Below are 21,221 nucleotides of genomic sequence, written 5' to 3' on the forward strand. Positions count from 1 at the left end.
AGTTCTCAGGTACCTTCTCCAGAGTTTGCACGTTTGCTGCAGATCACTGGTGAGCTTCTGCAAGAATATGTGAAGGCAAATAGCGTGCAAATGGCTGCAGTAGATAATGGTGGTGTGGCTGATGTATGCATGGAGACTCCTTTGTTGCTACAACAGCTAGCAAATTTTCATGATCGTGCTGCTATCTTCTTCTTTACTGGGCGTATTCCGTTGTTGCCTCGTCTTAGAGCATGGTTGGGCCGCTTGGTGTCGCCTGAGGCATTTGAGGAGATTTATGATGGTCCGAGAGGCTTTTATGAAATACTTTTTCGCACTTCGGAAGCTCGTAGGGCAGTCTTGGAGCAGGTGCTACTCTTTTTGGATGGGCAGTTGGTTCATGTGGTTCCGTGGAAGCCTATGGCAGAGTACCAAGATATGTTGCGCCAGGCTTGCCTAGTTTGGGTTGAAGTGAAACAATTCCCACCAATGTTTTGGCGTGTTTTACTAGGTCTCATGCGAGGTATCGGTGGTCTTGGTGGTGCCTTGAATGACATCTAGAAACCGAAATCGTCTATGCATGTTGTGGGATACTGGGAGACCTAGGCCGACACATTTGCGTGTCAATATGGTTGGGCTGCAACCTTTAATGTATGAATTGAGGTGGGATACTGAAACCGGCCTCTGATAGAAAACCAGAGTGCGGTAGACTAGCAGTCACCCGTCCACTTGTAGTCTAGATGTGAAACAAAGCAGATTGGAGCTAGAGTGCCCAAATCTGAAAACACAGCGACACCTGTTGGCTCCAAAGCTTGGCGCCCCTTGCGGTATTTCTTTATTCAATTATAATAAAATGAATGGCTGAGTACAACACAAAGATCAGCCAAGAGTTTACACCTGTATATCCAATCTGACGGCCCACAAATCCTTCTTAGCACAGAGGATCTATGCACACAGATCTGTGTCTCCAAATAACACACTGTGCCTCCCTCTGATCAGCCAAGATCACTAAGTAGGCCAGCCATGGGCATACATCTGGCATAACTCAAGTGCATGATACATCATCTCAGCTCAAACATACATGTGCTGTCCAAACTCTGTCTCAACCCTGGTCAATCTGCCATACCCCTCCTCTCACAAGGGGCCAGATAACTCATATCTGCAACAGACATCAAGCAGTAGAAAGAGAGATAGATGAACAGAAACGGAGCTTACCAAATTCAGCTCGTGAAACAGCACTGGAGGAAGCAACAGCACCAATCTGTACTTGCAGGCACTTGTATCCACAACCCTGCTGCACACATGTGCTTGTACTTGCCTGTACCCTCCTCCTGATGTTCACTCTTATGCTGTCCTTGAAAGTACAGATCTGAAAACAGCTCTGTACTTGATTGTACTTGACGGTACTTGCTTGTACTTGACGGTACTTGCTTGTACTTGATGGTACGGGCTATTTCTGCAGTGAACCTGAAGTAGCCGCCTGCTGGATTTTGCTGCTGGTCACCTGCGCTGACTGCAACAGTGTTGCCCAGCTCTTGTACCTGCCCTAGAACTGGCCGTACAGTGTACCTGCAGAAGGTACAGAGCTGTACTTGCAGTCGTACAGCACTGTACAGCCTGTAATAAGCAGTTGCAGGCGCCTGTATCAGTCCCACAGCCCTGTGCTTCTCTGTCCTCAGCAGCACCTGCAGTCGTACAGGGTTGTACGGCTTCTGTACGGCCTGTTTCAGCTCACAGCTTGCAGAAAACAGCAGCTACAGCACAGATACAGCAGCCGCCTCAGTTTTCTTGTGCTTTTCCACGCTAGAGTGTCCCTTTTGCTCCACGACTCCCAAAAGGGAAGAGAGAGAGAGAGAAGAGAGAGAAACACTCCAAAAGTGGCCCCTTCCCCAAAATAAATCCCCTAGGGCCCCAAACTTTAATAAGTCCCTAGGGCCACTAAGGCCTAGGGGCAAACTTTAATAAACATTAAAGTTTAATGTTTCTAGTTCCCCCCTTCACACCTAGGGATGTCCACACATCTTAAACTCTGTCCGGGCACCCCCCCATGTGAATCATAAAATATTCTGACTCTGCAACCACCATGCCCACACTTGTACTGTTCCATTTTCACAGGGCCATGACATACCCCCCTCTTGAAAGATGGCAAGCGTCCTCGATTGCATTCTGGTGATGCATCAAAATATCCAAAGTGAAATATACAGTATGGCAAGATCATTGTCCCAATCTCTCTAAGCCATACAAATGTATCAACATTCACTGTAAACCAATGGCATAGTAATAGTCCAAGTTGTATACCACTGTGAACCATACATATCCACAAAAATCTCCATGTGACTAGTACACATATATCATAGAAGTCCCATAAACAGATGTACTGTTAGCCTCAGTACCTTCGGGTGAGAGAAAATCTGCACCAAGCGACCTCTAGATGTCATCTGAGTCTGTCTGTATCAAAGGAGTGGAGGTGCTACCCCCCTCTTGAGCATCAGGTAATGCTCCAGACCCATGCTCTGCTGAACCTGAATGAGCCACAATAAGAGTCGGCTCTAACTCAAAGGCATCGAGATAAAGTTGCAAAACCTGAGGTGAATCTGTTAAGTCACCTTCCTCCATCCACTTGGCATCCATCGGAGAATAGTTCTTGAACTTCACAAGATAGCGACGGGAAACTTTACCGCGTACCTTCCTTTCTTTATGTGCCAGTATCTGCTCTGGAATCAGAACCTCATCAAGTTCCTCAACTTCCGGCTGAGCCTCATCTGATACATCCTCAGGCACATCCCCACGGAAAGGTCTAAGAAGACTCACGTGAAAAGCATTGTGAATCCTCCAGTGATTTGGTAACTTCAAACGATAGGTTACCTCACTAATCTTTTCCAAAACCTGAAAAGGCCCATAATATCGCATACTCAACTTAGGGAATAAGCGCTCTTTACCCTTCATCTTCTTGAGTCTAGCCTTTTCAAAGCGCAAAAGAACCCAATCACCCAATGCAAACTGTAAATCACGTCTGTGACGGTCTGCGGCTTTCTTTTGCTTCTGCTGAGTTTTCTGGAGGGCCAACTTAACTCTCCGATAAGCTTCATCCAAGCTCTCCACATACTGATCAGCCTCAAAGATCTTATCCTTTGTATGCAAAATGGGTGGTACTTTCTTCCCTCCTTCTACAATCTCAAAAGGCGCCTTGCCTGTCGAGCTATGTACAGTGTTGTTATATGCAAACTCCACCAAAGGAAGATACTTTTCCCATTGTTGCTTGTGCTCTGACACATAACACTTGAGAAGATCCAACACTGCCTCTTCTGACTGACCATCTGTCTATGGATGAAATGACGATGAAAACTTGAGAGTTGTACCCATGTTGTCAAATAACCCTCTCCAAAACAAACTCGTCATCCGTGGATCACGGTCACTAATGATAGACGTAGGCATGCCATGATACTTGAAGATGTTCGCCATGAACAACTTCACCATATGATCCACTTTAATTGTCTTCCGCACTGGAATGAAATGAGCCTGCTTACTGAACCTGCATATGATAGTCCAAATGCCATCATTTTCCGTTTGTGTCCGTGGAAGATCAAATACAAAATCCATGGCAATGCTCTCCCAAGGTCTATCCGGAATTGAATGAATAAGGCCGCTTACCTCAACAATGTCAAGACAACTACGAGAAAACAACAGCATAAGCTTACACAAAAAAATACATGTGATATTAGGACATTGTTAAGACCTCCTACAATATTGCTTAGACAAGCAGGGTGGACAGTGCCCATTTCGGATGATAGCTTCTAAGGACTTTTTGCATGCTCCCCACCACTATTAAATCAAAGGCAACTCCTCTTTTCCAAGAGAAGTATAGTGAGAACATCGAGGGATCCCCCTCCACTATAACCACCTACTTGGCGGGTGGATAACCACTCCTAACTTGACATAAGCAACATTTTAGATGGCATATAACAATTCTCCATATCTCTATGCATAAGGCTATGCATACCCTATGCATACGCTATGCATAGGTAAAGGCTGTAATAACCCTGGTGTCTTCTGACGGTCAAACTTTACCTTCTGACATACGATACATTGCCTCACAAAGGCATCAACATCTCTTCTCCAGGTTGGCCAATAAAAGAAAGTCTCCACTGCTTTGACCGTGGCGTCAATACCTCTATGACCTCCGTACGGTGGAGCATGACTTTCAATCATAACCTTGAGTCGCAATGGCCTGGTAACACACAGTCTGCCATGCATCAATAAAAACCCATCTCTGAGAGTATAATGTTGATGCCGCTGACCCTCAGACATCTGATCATACAACCTTTCAAAATCCTCATCATGGGCATACTGCTCTTTCATTTCATCAAGCTCATGATGATAAGCAAGTGAAACTGCAGAGACCTGTGGCTTGCGTGACAAAGCATCTGCCACTACATTCTTTTTGCCTTCCACATGCACAATCTGGAAGTGAAACATTGACAAAAAGTTTGCCCAACGCATATGCTTCTCTGAAAGCTTAGTCTGCGTGAGGAAATATCACAAGGTCTGATGATCTGTCTGCACAGTGAAATCAGTCCCAAGCAAGTAGTGTTTCCAAGTAGAAAGAGCGTGAATTACAGCCAACATCTCTTTCTCATACACCTGCAAATGCTTCTCAGCATCTTGCAAAACTCTACTCTCATAGGCTATGACATGTCCCTCTTGCATGAGAACTGCACCAATGCTACTTCCACATGCATCACACTGGACAACAAAAGCCTTTCGGAGATCCGGTAACACCAATACTGGGTCCGAAGTAAGCTTTTCTTTGAGCTTTTTGAATGCTGTAATTTCCCGATCAGCCCATCTAAACGGAGTTGCTTTCTTCGTCAAAGCATGAAGAGGCGAAGCAATTTCAGCAAAGTGCCGTATGTAACGCTTGTAATAGGAACACAATCCTAGAAAGCTGCGTACATCATGCACGGTCCTCAAAGCTGGCCAATTAAGTATTGCTTCCACCTTTGCTGGATCCATACGGACTCCATGCGCAGACACAATATGTCCCAAGAAATGTATCTCTTGCAAGAAAAACTCACTCTTCTTGCCATTAACAACCAACCTATGGTTTCTGAGTTCTGCAAACACAATGGCCAAATGCCTTCTATGCTCTTCCTCAGTTCGTGAATGCACAATCATATCATCAAAGAATGTGTCCACAAACTCTCTCTGAGGCCTGAAAATCCTGTCCATCATTCTGTTAAATGTGGCAGGCGCATTTGTCAAATCAAAGGGCATAACCAAGAACTCATACAATCCAAACGTGGTTCGGAATGCTGTTTTATGCACATCCTCGGGTCTAATGCGTATCTGATGATACCCGCTTTTCAGGTCAATACGACTAAAAACTGTGGTCCATGGCATCCCCAACAAAACATCACAGCCATCCAAAGGCATGATGAAGAACTCCTCGCTGTCCACATAACCTTGCAAATGAAGCCGAAGCTTCCCAATAATAGGAGTAACGGGTTCTGCATACCCTGGACAAGCCATATTTGCCTCATGTAACGGCCCCATCTCCTCTGCGCGAATCCCCAATCGGCCAGCCAAGTCTGGTGAAATGAAGTTGGCTCTAGCACCTGTGTCAAAGAAGATCAAAGCATTCTGATCTCTCACTTTGCCCCATGCCCTGCACAACTCTGTAGCTTCACCACCTAGCTGCTCCCCCACAAGATCAGGAACTAAGCCTGCAGAAGGCTTTGGTTTCTTTGGCTTGGGCTCTCCTTTATTGTCAGAGTCCTTTTTGGACGTTCTTTTGGGACAATTGAATGACATATGCCCCTCTTCAGTACAGTAAAAACACTTTTGAGCATCTCTCAAAGCCTGTCTTTCCTCAGAAGTCCTCTTGGGCATTGGCAACTTCTTATACTTTGTCTCTGAAGACCCTTTAGCATCACGAGAAGCATGCCCAAATTTTTCAGCTTTCTTGCTCAATTTCTTACTGCCTTTAAACCCAGATGAACCACCTATGAGTAACGCATTAGTTGTCATAGCATTTTCAATCATCTGTGACATGTTTGTTACTCTTGTCTTTATACAATAATCTCGTACCTCTTTGGACAGCCCACAACAATACTTCTCTACCTGCTCAGATAATGGCACCGCACGATAAGAAGTCACTGGGAGTAGAGCTTCCCAAAACTTCTTGTTATAATCCTCCAAACTATCACACTTTGAAGCATCCAACTTGTGCCATGCGGTCATAACATCCACCTCAAATGTAGATGTGAGCCATACGGAAGAGAAAACCTGTTTGAATTGGACCCATGTGGTGGGTGCTATGCCCTGCAAAAGAAGAGTAGACCACCACTGCAAAGCATTGCCCTTGAGAAAAGTGGCAGCTTTCCTCACCTTAGAGGACTCTGTGTAATTCCCACCAGAAAAAGCAGCATCAAACTGCTGTAAAAAGGTAAGTGCCTTCAATTTATCCTTGGCCCCACTGAAAGTGTCAAACTTCACTGCAGCTCCCCCTTCCTTGTAATCCTTCGCCTTTCCCATAGGCGTTAGATTATCATATGGAAGTGGTTTCGCAAGATTGCTGCCCCCAACATTCATACCCATCATTGGGTCAACATTTCCTATTCCCATGCCAGGCATACCATACATTCCAGCCATGTTTCCATACATTCCATTATGCATACCTGGCTGCATGCCACCAAACATATTGCCTTGCATCCCAGGTTGCATGCCTGCAAACATATTTCCAGCCATACCGGACTGCATACCACCATACATATTCCCTTGCATGCCAGGCTGAAAATTGGCTCCAAAAGGCCCATACATACCCATGCCTCCCTGAGGATAACCCCCAGTCATGGATTAGAACACCGAACCACCACCAAAATAACCTGGATGCATATTCTGCTAAGGAATAGGTGGCTGTCCATAGAAGGAACTCTGAGAGTTTGCACCATAAGCATGCTGCAGATTCGGAAACTGGCCAAAAGATGGTTCCTGTGGGATGGCACCACTATGACCCTGTGGAAGATTCTTTGAACGAACCTTCTTCTTCTTTTTCTGGGGCTCTGTGCGGGGCTCTATGCAAGATCTCATAAATTCAGCAAATCTCTCGCTCTGTGTGAGCTGCATAGAAGTATCCATAACACTAGCCAAGCGATCTTTGAATCGAGCATCATCATCCTCTTTACCATGCACATCTTCTGGCTGTGTTACATCCTCATAAGGCTCAACATCTGCAGCCTGTTCTCCTGCAAAAATATCCTCAGATACATCTCTTTCAGGAGAACTCTCTTGCTCTTCTTCTTCATGATAGAAGTACTCATCCTCTGTATCAGACATGATTGCTGAATTTTCAGCGATGGCTTTCTTCAAAGCAACCACGAGCTCATCCCCTTCAGAAAGTTGATGATTGGTCCCGGCAACGGAACCTTGAAACCGGCCTCTGATAGAAAACCAGAGTGCGGTAGACTAGCAGTCACCCGTCCACTTGTAGTCTAGATGTGAAACAAAGCAGACTGGAGCTAGAGTGCCCAAATCTGAAAACACAGCGACACCTGTTGGCTCCAAAGCTTGGCGCCCCTTGCGGTATTTCTTTATTCAATTATAATAAAATGAATGGCCGAGTACAACACAAAGATCAGCCAAGAGTTTACACCTGTATATCCAATCTGACGGCCCACAAATCCTTCTTAGCACAAAGGATCTGTGTCTCCAAATAACACACTGTGCCTCCCTCTGATCAGCCAAGATCACTAAGCAGGCCAGCCATGGGCATACATCTGGCATAACTCAAGTGCATGATACATCATCTCAGCTCAAACATACATGTGCTGTCCAAACTCTATCTCAACCCTTGTCAATCTGCCATACCCCTCCTCTCACAAGGGGCCAGATAACTCATATCTGCAACAGACATCAAGCAGTAGAAAGAGAGATAGATGAACAGAAACGGAGCTTACCAAATTCAGCTCGTGAAACAGCACTGGAGGAAGCAACAGCACCAATCTGTACTTGCAGGCACTTGTATCCACAACCCTGCTTCACACATGTGCTTGTACTTGCCTGTACCCTCCTCCTGATGTTCACTCTTATGCTGTCCTTGAAAGTACAGATCTGAAAACAGCACTGTACTTGATTGTACTTGATTGTACTTGCCTGTGCTTGACGGTACTTGCTTGTACTTGACGGTACGGGCTATTTCTGCAATGAACCTGAAGTAGCCGCCTGCTGGATTTTGCTGCTGGTCACCTGCGCTGACTGCAACAGTGTTGCCCAGCTCTTGTACCTGCCTTAGAACTGGCCGTACAGTGTACTTGCAGAAGGTACAGAGCTGTACTTGCAGTCATACAGCACTGTACAGCCTGTATTCAGCAGTTGCAGGCGCCTGTATCAGTCCCACAGCCCTGTGCTTCTCTGTCCTCAGCAGCACCTACAGTCGTACAGGGTTGTACGGCTTCTGTACGGCCTGTTTCAGCTCACAGCTTGCAGAAAACAGCAGCTACAGCACAGATACAGCAGCCGCCTCAGTTTTCTTGTGCTTTTCCACGCTAGAGTGTCCCTTTTGCTCCACGACTCCCAAAAGGGAAGAGAGAGAGAGAGAAGAGAGAGAAACACTCCAAAAGTGGCCCCTTCCCCAAAATAATCCCTAGGGCCCCAAACTTTAATAAGTCCCTAGGGCCACTAAGGCCTAGGGGCAAACTTTAATAAACATTAAAGTTTAATGTTTCTAGTTCCCCCCTTCACACCTAGGGATGTCCACACATCTTAAACTCTGTCCGGGCACCCCCCCATGTGAATCATAAAATATTCTGACTCTGCAACCACCATGCCCACACTTGTACTGTTCCATTTTCACAGGGCCATGACAGATACATTTGTTGGCCACTGTTTCAAATGTGGTGAGATGGGCCACTTTGTCTCCGAATGTCCTAAGAAAGAACAAGGTGTTGCTACCAAGGATATTGTTGATGGGCAGTTGCCCGTGGAAGATGAGCATGATGCTCCTTTACATGATGCCCAGCACATGGATGTACATGTGGATGTTCAGAATGAGGCTGAGCAGCCATGGGTGGAAGTACGTGGTAAAAAGACACGATTTGTTGCCTCGCGGGGGGATTTCTCAGATGCTGTTTAGCGGGGGTCTTTGCGTACTCACCAGGGGCCCTTACATACATATGCTCGTCGCCCTTTGGGTTTAGGTGCCCAGCAACAGACCAGGATTGAGAGACTGGGAGGCCAACTTTCTCAGGGTAGAGGGGCTCTTGGGGTGGATAGAGTAGAATGCTATCCTATTAGAAGTCGCCTAACAAAAGAAACACAACAACAATTGCCTCTTGTGTTTGGTTCGAAGGGTGAGGTCATCTCGCCATGGGATGGTCATTACCCTTCGGCACGTGCTCGGGAACTCCAAAGGCAGTCTGAGATCACAAATACCATGTCTAAAAATGCAATGCTTCAAAAGGTTCATGATTTGGCAGATTGTCCTGGGCCTAGTACACGGCCTTGTTGATTCCTTTTCTGGGAAGGCATATGAAAATTGTACAATGGAATGTAAAGGGTATTTCTTCGCGCCAAAATCATTTCAGGCTTTGGCGTATAACTTTTTGTCATGGTTGGGATGTTTTGTGTGCAGTTGAACATAAGTAGCATAAGTTGGTTGGCAAAGCCTATGTATATAAGGGATTTCATGTTTTCTATAGCGGACATCCTGCTTCGCAGTCAGGTGTTATGTTTGCTGTTCGTTTGCAGTTTCAGCCTTCTCTTGTGATTCAAGATGTTCATGGAAGATTTCTAGTGATACAGATTGTTTGGGATGATACGTCTTTATGGTTGTTAGGGGAGTATGCTCCAAATAATGCTTGTGCACGGCGTTTGTTGTGGAATGACTTGTGTGCTCTTTCAATCTCTTATCCTGGCTTTGTGATGGGAGACTTTAATATGTGTGTCTCCAGGGAGCAAGCCACGTCGCCTCATTCTGTAATGGATGGCTCGGAGAGAATGGCGTGGGAAGCTTTTGTAGCAAGGTCGCTAAAACAAGACATGTAGTCTTGGTTGCATCCAGATGAAAGGGGTTACACTTATGCCTCACAACAGTTTCGGGGCGCTTATGCTAGATTGGATAGGATGTATATTTTACATCAAGATCTTTTTTTGCCAGAGGTTCTTACTATGATGGTTGATCAGCAACAGGTTTTCTCGGATCATTGGCCGCTTGTGTTTGAAATGGTCTATCATCCTGTGGATGCATATAAGGGCTTGTTGGGACGCTTGCCTTTGCGCTTAAATCACACTTTTTTGGAGCATGAAGTTTTTGATATTTATATGTGTCAGTTGATACGACATTTCTCCACAAGAGTGTCCATGGTTGATTATCATGCTTGGCCAGTGTTCCTTACCAACACTCGAAAACTAGCGCGGCATTATGGTCTTGCTAATGCCTCTATTCAAAAACAGCATGTGGCTCTTCTTGAGTCGCTTTTAAAGGGCTTGCAGGTGTTCATGTTTACTGACTCTATGGATGCTGAAGTTGTGGATGCCATAGAATGGCTGAAAAAGGAGCTATCTAGGGTGCAGGAAGCACAATACGTTCTCTTTAAACTACTTGCACGTCTTGATGCTTTGCGGGATGCGAACTGTCAATCTTATCGCTTCTATGATAAGTTGCATCAAAAACATATGCGTGAGAATATTGTTAGGCTGATGGATGCCCAAGGCAACCTTGTTACTCAACCTTCTGAGGTTATTCAGCATTGCATCAGGTTTTATGAAGATTTGCTTGCCCCTCGAGAGGATGTCTCGCCGGCTGTCCTGGCTGCACACTCATCCTATGTTATCTCGCCTAGATGCTATGGCATCGCATGGTGAAGTGGTTGGTTTGCATCTCCCTCATGGCAAGCAATTGGTTGCTCAAGCCCTTGCGGATGACACTTTTATGTTTCTCAGGGCGGAAAAAGCCAATATAGATCGAGCAATGGAAGCTTGGAATAATTTTGCATTGGCTTCTGGGCTGAAAATAAATTCAACAAAATCAGCCCTCATTGTTTGCACGGAATTTGATCTTGAGGCATTAGGGTGGCAAGGCCGTGTGGTGCTTACAGGAGACATTGTTCGTCATCTTGGGTATCCGGTGGGTGTGGATGTGGACCCCTAAGCGCTTCTTGCTTGGATTTCTGCTCGGATCCCGGATAAATTTGTGTATTGGAAAGCTCAAGGGTGGCCTATGCACGTGAGGGTTAAGGTAGCTTAGGTTATAATTCTTAGCATGATTTCCTATTTTTTGCCTTTGCTACCTTGGACGCACAAATCTCTTCTCCGTTTGGTTGCTCCCATTCGGTTTATGCTGGGGAAGAGGCAAGGAAATATTATGGGTCAAACATGGATAGCTTGGAATCACATTACGACGGCCAAAAGAATGGGTGGGGTTGCTTTACTGGATGTCCGCTTGCATATGGTGGCGCGTAGGTGGGCGCTTTTTTAGGATATGTGTTTGCAGGAGCAGCCTTGGGTATTCATGGCTCGTGACTTGATTGAGTCGGGAGGGATTGTCACATGGACGGACACGTGTGCAGGCTTCATGGTGGGACATTGTGAATGCGGCTCATCCTGCCCGTATTCGCTCATCTCACATTTTATCGCATATTCTCCTTTCTTGGCATGAAGTTCTACTATTGGCTCGGTGGGATCCTGGTCATGAAAGACTACTTTTGAACTCTTTGCAGTTCGAAACATTTGTGGAGTCGCGTGTCATTGTTTGGCCAGACAGAGATGTTTCACGCATACGACTCAACCGCATGGTCAGGTTAGGCTTGGTTAGAATCCGAGATGCTGTGATACCTGGTCGTGACAGGCCATATTCATTTCGTCGTATTCGGCAGCACTTTAGGGTTCCTCGGACATTTCAGCCACTATGGGTTGACATCATGCATGCAGTTGAGCCTTTTACTCCATTGCCTCGGCCATCTGCAGATCAGCCTTGGCTTGATTGGGCACTATGTAAATCTGGTGACTTGATATCACTTTCAGCTAACCAGGTCTATTATAAGCTCGTATCAGAGAAAGATTGGGTTTCAACCAAGGCCAATAAGGTGTGGGGATTGCACAAGTCTAAATCATGGTGGCAGAAAACTCTTATGCTTGGTTGGCAGTCTAAACTCCCTTACCAAGGTAAGGTTTTCATTTGGAGGATGTTGGTGGGAGGGTTACCTACACGGGATCAGCTCAGCCGTCGTAAAATTACATTGGCCTCTTGCTTCTTCTACACGACATGCACTGAAACAGTTATGCATCTGTTCATGAGTTGTCCAGTGGCCCGTCAGATTTGGTCTTTTGTCTCTCGCGTTTGGGAGGCAGTAGAGAGGTCTACTGTTTCGGCTCATCAGTGCATATTTGGGATTTGTCCTCAAGTCATTACTTCAGACAGTCAACTTGTGATATTCCATTTCCTTAGATGGACAGGACTTTGGCATATTTGGACTACACGGAATGGGTTCGTCTTTGATTCCTTGTCTAGAATACATGGGCACATTCTACGTATCCGCGGTTTGCTGCTTTGGCAGTTTTCTTCTCTTCTCTCAGCTCAGCTACTGGATGCAGATGTTATTTCGTTATGGTCTATGGCGGCTCGGCTGGCTCATCTTTGATGCTTTTATCTAGGATGCTTATTTGGCTAGGAGGCTTTCTTATTAGTGTACAGGTTTGCATGGTCATGATCCTTCAGAGGATCTTTTGTGGGGGTTTTTTTGGGGCCATAGGTTCTGTGTGAGCCATGTGGCTGATGTACATTTTTACATATAATATAAAACAACATTTCACGAGAGAGAGAGAGAGAGAGAGAGAGAGAGAGAGGGCGGTGTTCAATAAAAGCTTTGTTTTATGATGCAAAATGTTCACTTTTCCAGGAATAGGGCAACTTCTTTATGCTAGTGTTGTCGCACTTCTTCAAGTACTTGGGATAGAGCATGTGCGCAATAAGGTGTTTATTATTTCCGAAGAAAGATCCTTTTTAAGCAGATTTGAGGTCAGTAGTTACCCATTGTAAGACTTTTTCTTAGCTAACTTGGGCTAAGTGGGTAGTTGTAATCTTTTGCATAGCTTACTTGCACAGCTCACATAGTCTTTTCTTTTCATGCAGGGTGATGAATCGGCAAATGTGCATCATCTTGAAGAGAAGGAGCTGTTATCCTTGTACGTGAAAATATCAAAGGCTGCTGCGTTGGCTTATGGATGGAAGGATGGTATCGATAGTGATGTAGCAAGTCAATAACTGCGGAGCTTAATGGAAGACTAACATCATGATGAGCATTTGTAGCGTTGTTCCTATGTACACGGCCATTTTTACAATGGATTAAAGAGAGCTTGTGCTGTTGAGGTTAGGAGATTTGAGTGTGCTAACATAACCCTTGTTTTCTATGAGGATGTGAAACAATGTATGAGCTTGCCTGTGGATGGTACACTTTGTCATGCTATATGCCCTTGTGGTGATAAGCTGAGCATTTCTTCCATGTTACAAAAAGATCAGCAGATAATTCAATTGGTAAGAGAGGTCACTTTATGCAGAGGCACCATCTTATTGGAGTCTAAATAAGGAGGGCAATCTCCTGCACATGTAAATTAAGTACACAATAGATAGAGAATTCAGAATTTTGCTTTGTACAAACCATCAGTACCAGAAAAGAACGTTTGTATTTTTGACGGCTCACATTGAAAAAAAAAACACCTGGGAAATTTGGAAGTCATTTTAGCAAATTTTAATCATATTGGAGTATGCCAACTTAGTCTTTTGATTCATAAGGATATGGAACAGTACAATTACTATGTCAGAGGGCTTATATCCTTGTGGTGATAAGCTTTGCATTGTTTTCCCTCATTAGTCCATATCTAATCAATACTTTGGGGGTCATATTTCGGAAGTCTACCACGAGGAATTTAGCTGACTTTCCAAGTATGCCCCTAATATGTCCGACGATCACTATAGCATTCCCATACCTTTATAAACATGGACGAGCTTGGTCAAGTTCTGAAGCTTGAAACTTCATTAAAAAATTCCCTAATAAATATAATCATTGCTGCAAGAGTATGGACATGGTCTTCTTAAATATCCAGTACGACTATAATATACTCTTCATAAATACTCTGCAAAAGTACGGACATGGTCTTCTTAAATATCCAGTAAGACTATAGTATTAGCGGTGGGTTTTCATGTTGTTTGATTTGTTGCATTAATGGGTTGGCATTTTAAAAAGAATGGCGCCACCTAATTGTGTTTGAGGTTGGATAGCACTCTTTTTCCTTTTGACCCACCATGGCCACCAAAGGCTTTCAGGAGGAAATGAGTTTATAAAGCAGTGAAGGAAAACTGCCTACGAAAAAGAAGCTAGCCTTTCTGCTAGCCAGGCAATAATTAACAAGTTTAAGGAGCCTCTAGTGATCAAATATATACAGTTACCAACATGATTAGCTATCTAGGTAGAAAGAGCCTGGCTCTTTCAAGGCAGCAAGGGAGACCAAGCAGAAGAGATGCATAAGAAGGGCATACTTTTAACTGCCAGAAGTTTGTTGACTACCTCAAGTGAAGTAGCAGCCACATATCTAGAATCATGTACATTCTTCTCACACTGTAGGCAGAAGTCTTCATTGTTATATAGGGTTGTGCCAAAGAGAGAAGTCTATCCATTAATCTGTACTAGAGAAGCAGTAGTAAGCAAGCTAACTCTTTTTAATTTCTCATCTTTTGAAATATTTTGTTAGTATCAATGCAAGGACAAATTTAGCGCTTTGTTATGCTACAGTGGAGATGGATGATTTGGCAAGTATTACAAATCTTTTGAAACATCCATACTATTCCAGAGCTCATCTCCCTATAAGTTAATGCAGAAATAAAGCTGGAAGCTGATTGCCAAAGGTTATAAAGTTAATTAGTCATGATAATTGGCTCTCTAGTTACAAGTCGAACAAGTATATGTGAAGCTTGCTAGTTTGTTTCCTTTAGAGAGTAAGGTAGCCATTCCCAGAATAAGGAAGAAAGCCAAGTTACCCATCCGATTTAATATACAAAGATGTATGGGTGCCTTTTGAGAGATCATGAGATAGTCAAGTAGACCACCTAGATACACCCTTAAGAATGAAATGGAATAGTTGAGAGAAAAAGCAGGCACATTGTAGAGGTTGCCAACACATTTTTGAATGAAAAGCACTTTATTAGACTAATGTAGTTGTATGTGTAGTGTATGCCGTGAACATGATATGAGGAGTTGTTTACACATGTGACTGTGTCTCTTTACGGAACAGACTAAAGTGATGAAAAAAAATCATGATGAGAAGTAATGTGCTTGCTAGCAGCACTGTTAAAATACCAAACATGTTGATTTGTCATTGACATACATTATAGCATGAACAAAAGGATCATAAGTGTAGTGCATAAATAATGCCCAATCATCCTGTACATAGTTTGCTCACTCCTTCTTTTCAACACTTTTTGTTGATCTATCATTGACATTCATACAACATGGAAAAAATAATCATGAGTGCAGTGCATAATGAATGCCCAATCATCTCGTGTATAGTTTGTTCACTCCTTCTATTTGGCACTTAGTGCTGATGCATCAGCCCACAACTATACTTGACTCTTTCTTCTTCTCCTCCTTCGGTCTTTTTTTTCATTCATTCATTAATATAATAGTATGGATTCCAATAATAGTTGCATTTCCTTTCTTCTTAAGCTTATCACCTCCCTTACGGAATATTTGTCAGAAGACTGGGTTGATTTGTGCCTTTGGCTCATAGCCACCCTAAGAAAAGGTTTTGCCTTTACCTTTTTAACTGGAAATGAATGCCCAATCTCCCACATGCATACTAGTTTGATTTGGTCAAGATTTCTCTTCTTGTAAGAGCATTGTAACCAACTCATTAAACGTAAGGGAATTGGGGTTACCCTTCTCATGAGGCAAAGTGTGGGGATGCAAAGCCCTTGTATGAATCCGATAAGGCTGTGAACAAGACACCAATGAACTGTTTGGATAGACATCAATACATGTGCAAGTTGCTCCTTAATTTATTTAATCCTTATGAGGAATGAGCCTCGAAACTTGCCCGAAATACTCAGAATGCGTAAAAATGCTAATATGGTAGTGATAGTGTGGACATATGCTAATGTACTTTTTTCTTGCTTGGGAGGTTTTTTTCCCAAGCGTGTGTACACTATCTTATGAATGTATGTAAGTGACCTTATCATGTCACTTCACTTGTACTTCACTCATTCTCATTAATCTACTTGGAATGTTATGCTTCACTCTATCACTCCTTGCTTGCTACATTTGTGTGTGTGTTGCTACCTTCATCTCTATTTTAATAATGTGAGTCATGAGCATGAGTCTAGACATGTGAGCCTATGAGCATAATCCCAGATATGAGATCCTAAAGACTTGAGTCTACAAGTAGATATACCTAACATTGTACCGTTCAATTACTACTACCTTGAAAACTCATAAAGACATACCTACTCATGTCCTTAGAAGGTTTTCTTGCACTACTAGCTATCCTTTATAATTATTGAGAGGAATTATTACCCAATAAGTGCACACCAACCCTATCGGGTCATAGGCTCGATTCCAAAATTTTTGTGCCCTCGGTGGTCTTATTTCATAAAAGGAAAGCACGTGAGAGCCAAGTTAATTCAAACAAGATGTGAGTCTATAGCGTGATTTTGGACACATGAGCCTGTGCAAACATGAATTTGAATGTGTGAACCTAGATATGTGAGCCTAGAGACGTGAGTCTAGAGGCGTAAACTTGGATACATGAACCTAGATATATGAGCCTAGAGACATGAGTCTGGAGGCGTGAACTTGGACACGCGAGCCTACATACATAAACCTAGTTTAAAAAAAAGTTTCTCAAATCATTTTAAGACCTACACTAGAAGAACTAAGGGCCTTTTATTGTTAAAAACAATAATACAGTCGAATGTATCACATCAAACCACACTTCCTTAAACTCACCCATTTCATCCCAGCAAATGACCAACACTTAATGAAGTGCTCCCTTGTTAAGAAGGCTAGACTCCTTTAGAGCCACCTTAAGCGAGGAGCTTTGGGAGGAAATGAGCCAACAAAACATAAGCATGAGCAGGGGAAAAATGGAACCCTTGGAAACAAGAGCCATCACGGTCCTTCAATCTCCAAATTCATCACAAACTGGCTCTGTAAATACCATCATAGATTTTATGAAAAAGGTATTAAAATGCCCTATTTTTGGGTAAAGCTCCAAAATGAAGGAGCGGGAGCAAGCGTGAGAATCTCGAGGTTCCCTCCATCAAGAAGTACTCAAAACCATGTCGGACACCATAATGTTTCAAAAACAGATGTGTCAGAAACCGTATATGCCTGAAGTCTAGTTGGTGGCATCATCTATCTTTGGTGGATGCCATGAGGTGCTAGCATAGCCTTGGTGGAATCTCCTATCTCCAAGAGATGCTGTTAGAGTGTCAATTGGTGCCAGTGGAGCCTTCAATGCACCTCCTTGTCTCCGTTGTGGTGGTGCATCTCCACTTGATGATCTAGGCTTGGTGCCTCCGTTGACTCACCAATCACGCTTTGCGGTGGACAGTCCAGGTTGCATCTTGGTGGACAGTCTAGGTGTGTGGGCACCCTTGGTGGCTACAGGTTGCCCACCGCTCACCGTCCTCGGTAAGGAGATAAAAGGAGGTTACCATGAGAAAACATAAATGAGGAGTATGTAGGAGGTGGTTACTACAGTATGCTGAATATGCATGCATGCATGCAGGGATTACAGTATACTGAATATAGTGAATATAGGAGTGCACTGAATATAATGAATATAAGAGTGCAGAGCATTGATTACATTATGCTGGGTACAAAGATCAAAAAGAGTGCAGACAAAATAACATTATAAAAAGGTGGTATATACAACTGAAATGTCCATCATGAAATAGATATCTAAGTACTGCCAGAAGTGGTGCAGGTGCGCCAGAAAAAGGGCTAGCGCCAACCGAGGATGCAATGGGGAGTCCAGTGAGAAGGAACTGAGGAATGCACGGAGGGTATCGACTCTGCTGCTGCTCCACTAGAAGGGAATCAGGGAATCAGAGGCATGGAAGGTCTCCTATAGAGATATCTAGAGCACTGTAGGAGAATGGAGAATCGGGAAGCTCAATGCGCTCCGTGTCCTCCTCCTAATCGACATGGAGGATGGGGTGATAAACAACTACCATCGAGGATGCCGGGGTGATGGAGAGGGTGGAAACAACTGTCGTCGAGGATGGAGAACTAGCCCCAGAGGATGTGAGTGACTGGAGGGTGTAGGGCCTCTGGTGAGGGGGAATGGGTGGCGGGGCGAGGGAAGTAGTGCGGCGGCAGGAAGAGGGGGGTCGATCACGTTGCACTCGAGGGCGGATGCGAGAGGTAGAAGGGAGGGATGTATGTAAGAAATCCAGCAGAAGGCCAAGTGAAAGAGGGGTTTTCAGGACGGCTGAGTTGGGTAAGGAAGCGACGACGACAACGAAGGCGGAGGCACTCAGATAGAAAAGATGATGAAATGTGAAGGGTTGACGATGGAAACGAAGGGCTGAGGAGAGTTTGTAGAGCAAGAGGACGGCCGTGAGGTGGGAGAGCAAAGGAGGAAGATGGCTTTCTGCCAGCTGGGGGTTGACGTAAAAAGGACGTCCTCCAAGAATGATATAAAAAGAATGTCCGCCGGATGTTAAAAAAAGAGGTTGAAGGGGTGAATCATCAAAGGGTTTGTGAATGAACCATAGTAAAAATAAATAAATAAGAAAGAATGGAGCTATGGGGGAGAAGACTCAACAAGGGGGGATGCGGGGCGATAAGCTTTGATCCTAAGGCCGTTGACTAGCGGAAGAAGTAGACCATCCAAGGTGCAGAGTTACATGGCTCCGTGGGAGGATTTGATGAACAAAGTATGGTCCTTCCCATGCTGGGACGAGCTTCTTTGCCCATTTCAAATAACAGGCCTAGTACACCAAAACCAGTCGGTCGTCTTGAAATTGGGGCCTCCAGAGATGGTGGTCATGTCATGCTTTCCTTCTGTTTTGTTCCACCTCCAAAGCTTAGCTACCCAGTGCCCGAGTGTCATCTAGAATGGTTAGACGAAGCACTGATGCATTGTGGTGGGTGGTGTCTCTTGGGCAAAAGGTACCTATCCTATATAGGACACTTGGTTGAATTCAAAGGGTAAAATGGCCTCTAAACCGTGAACAAACTGAAAGGGGCTATGCCATGTATTGGCTTTGAAGGCGGTTCGGTTAGCCCATAAGGTGCCGAGGAGGGCTTATGACCAGTGATTAGGATGGTGATGGCACATCTTGGAGTAAGTGATAGAGTACCTTATTAATGCTTTGCGCCTGCCCATTGGCCGAGGGTAGTAAGCACAGGACTTGCGGGGGTGGAAGATCTTATAGTTGCTCAGTAAGGTGGTGATGATTTCATTGACAAAGTGGGAACCTCTGTCTCGCTGGTGATTTCCAAGGGACAACCAAAGCGGACCAGGATGTGCTCATATAAGAAACGAGCCACCGTGCTGGCTGTGCAATCCTTGGTGGCATGGGCCTTTGCCCACTTGGTCGCGTAATTGGTGGGGTGACAAGAATGTATCTGCATCTACTAGGATGTGCCATTGGTTTGATGGGCCCTACGAAATCAAGACCCCATTTCTCAAATGGAGACCAAGCTAGGGAAATCTAAAGGGGCCGGTGGTTTTGACATGTGGGTTTGGGCCCGCACCTTCGGCAAGTGTCATAAGATTTTGCAAACTAGATAGAATCTTTGAACATGGTGGGCCACCATAGGCCATGTTGGAACACAAGGGTGCCCGAGATGTGGCTGGTATAGTGACCGCCACCAAGGTTTGAGTGTGTATCTTTGACCAAGTGTGGTATGTCATGAGGACTGACACACCTGCGTAACACACCATCATGACCAGCCTTGTAGAGTTGGCTAGCTATGAGTTGGAAGGGACATGTTTTCACCAGAAGCTGGCGCTTGTCCTTGGGACTAGCACCCACTAGAAAGTGTCATGTAGAGAGCAAAGCAAGGATATCCCCATACCAATCTGGAGTAGCATCAACTTTGAAAAGAACACTATTAGGAAGGTCATCCTCAATACCTATGGGCAGGCTCCCCTGTGTCGATACTAGAAAGGTGGTCCACCATGATATGATCTTTGCTGTGTCGGAGGAGGATCTCAAAGTTAAATTCTTGGAAGAGCAACAGCCACCACCAAGCCTAACGAGCCACTTGTGGTTTATTGAGAAGATACTTTAGGGCATGGTGGTCCGAAATGACAATGAAGTGGGAGCCCAGGAGATATTGGCCGAACTTCTGGGCAAGCATACACAATAGCCAAGCCTTCTATCTCAGTGGTGGTGTAGTTCTGTTCAGTGGGTGTGAGGAGACGGCTAGCATAATAAATGGGTTTGTCTATCTTGTATTTCTCACTGGGCCGAGTAAGTACCGTGCCGACATGGAAGATTATGGTCTAGTCGGGAGGAATGAGGATGGGAGCGCGCTTTTTAAGATGGGAGAAGGTAGCAGAGGCCGGGTCAGACCACTGGAAAATGGTGGATGGCTTGACTAGGCAGGTGAGTGGAAGAGCCACGTCAGCATACACGTTGATAAAATGACGGTGGTAGCTGGTGTGTCTGATGAAAACTTGGGTGCCTTTTGGACTGATGGGAGGAGGAAGGCGAAGGATGGCAACTATTTTGTTTGGGTCAGGAGCCAAGCCTTCAGAAGAGATGATATGACCTAGGAGGGTGCTGTTGTGTGCACATTATATGCACATATACTAGGAGGCTAACCCACCCTAGGCATGTAAACATGGGAGCATGGGAACAACCCACCCTAGGCATGTAAACATGGGAGTATGGGAACATGCTCTAGTGGGGCAAGGGTTAGGTCTAACCTTGGGTTGAGGTTAGGGTCAGGCCACCAAGGGTCACACATGGAAATGGAGAGTCAAGAGTCATTTGAGGGCCCTCCTATATAATAAGGGCATGGGGCACTCTCAAAGGATGTTCTCTTGTGTAGAGCATTTTTTCTACTCTCTTGCCATTTCAAGCTAGAGCTAATTGTTGCTGCTGGAGTGAAGTCATATCTCTTGGTGGTATGGGACACTAAGGTAAGATATGTGATACTTCATTGTATTTATATGTGCACCCTTTGGCTTGGGGGTGGTTGGATGGATGAGTATATGCCTAGTTCATGCATGTTTATGCA

The 21,221-nt window shown here is 44.6% G+C and overlaps 1 protein-coding gene across 4 annotated transcripts in view; it reads left to right on the forward strand.

The window, feature by feature from the left end:
• The window catches only part of LOC147627611 (uncharacterized), a 73,868-nt gene extending 60,166 nt beyond the window's left edge, over positions 1 to 13,702 (forward strand). For 3 of the 4 annotated variants that reach the window (XM_086814519.1, XM_086814521.1, XM_086814520.1), the window contains exons 20-21: positions 12,870 to 12,988; positions 13,103 to 13,702. In XM_086814519.1, coding sequence (XP_086670645.1) covers positions 12,870 to 12,988; positions 13,103 to 13,234 — 251 coding nt within the window. In that variant the 3' untranslated portion in view covers positions 13,235 to 13,702. The remainder of the gene's footprint in view (positions 1 to 12,869; positions 12,989 to 13,102) is intronic. The other variant, XM_086814522.1, reaches the window with a different exon arrangement.
• Positions 13,703 to 21,221: the final 7,519 nt, after the last annotated feature.

The sequence above is a fragment of the Cibotium barometz genome, chromosome 20 (assembly GCF_041138505.1).
Source record: "Cibotium barometz isolate CiBa-2024 chromosome 20, ASM4113850v1, whole genome shotgun sequence".
In the NCBI taxonomy this organism is placed as follows: Eukaryota; Viridiplantae; Streptophyta; class Polypodiopsida; order Cyatheales; family Cibotiaceae; genus Cibotium; species Cibotium barometz.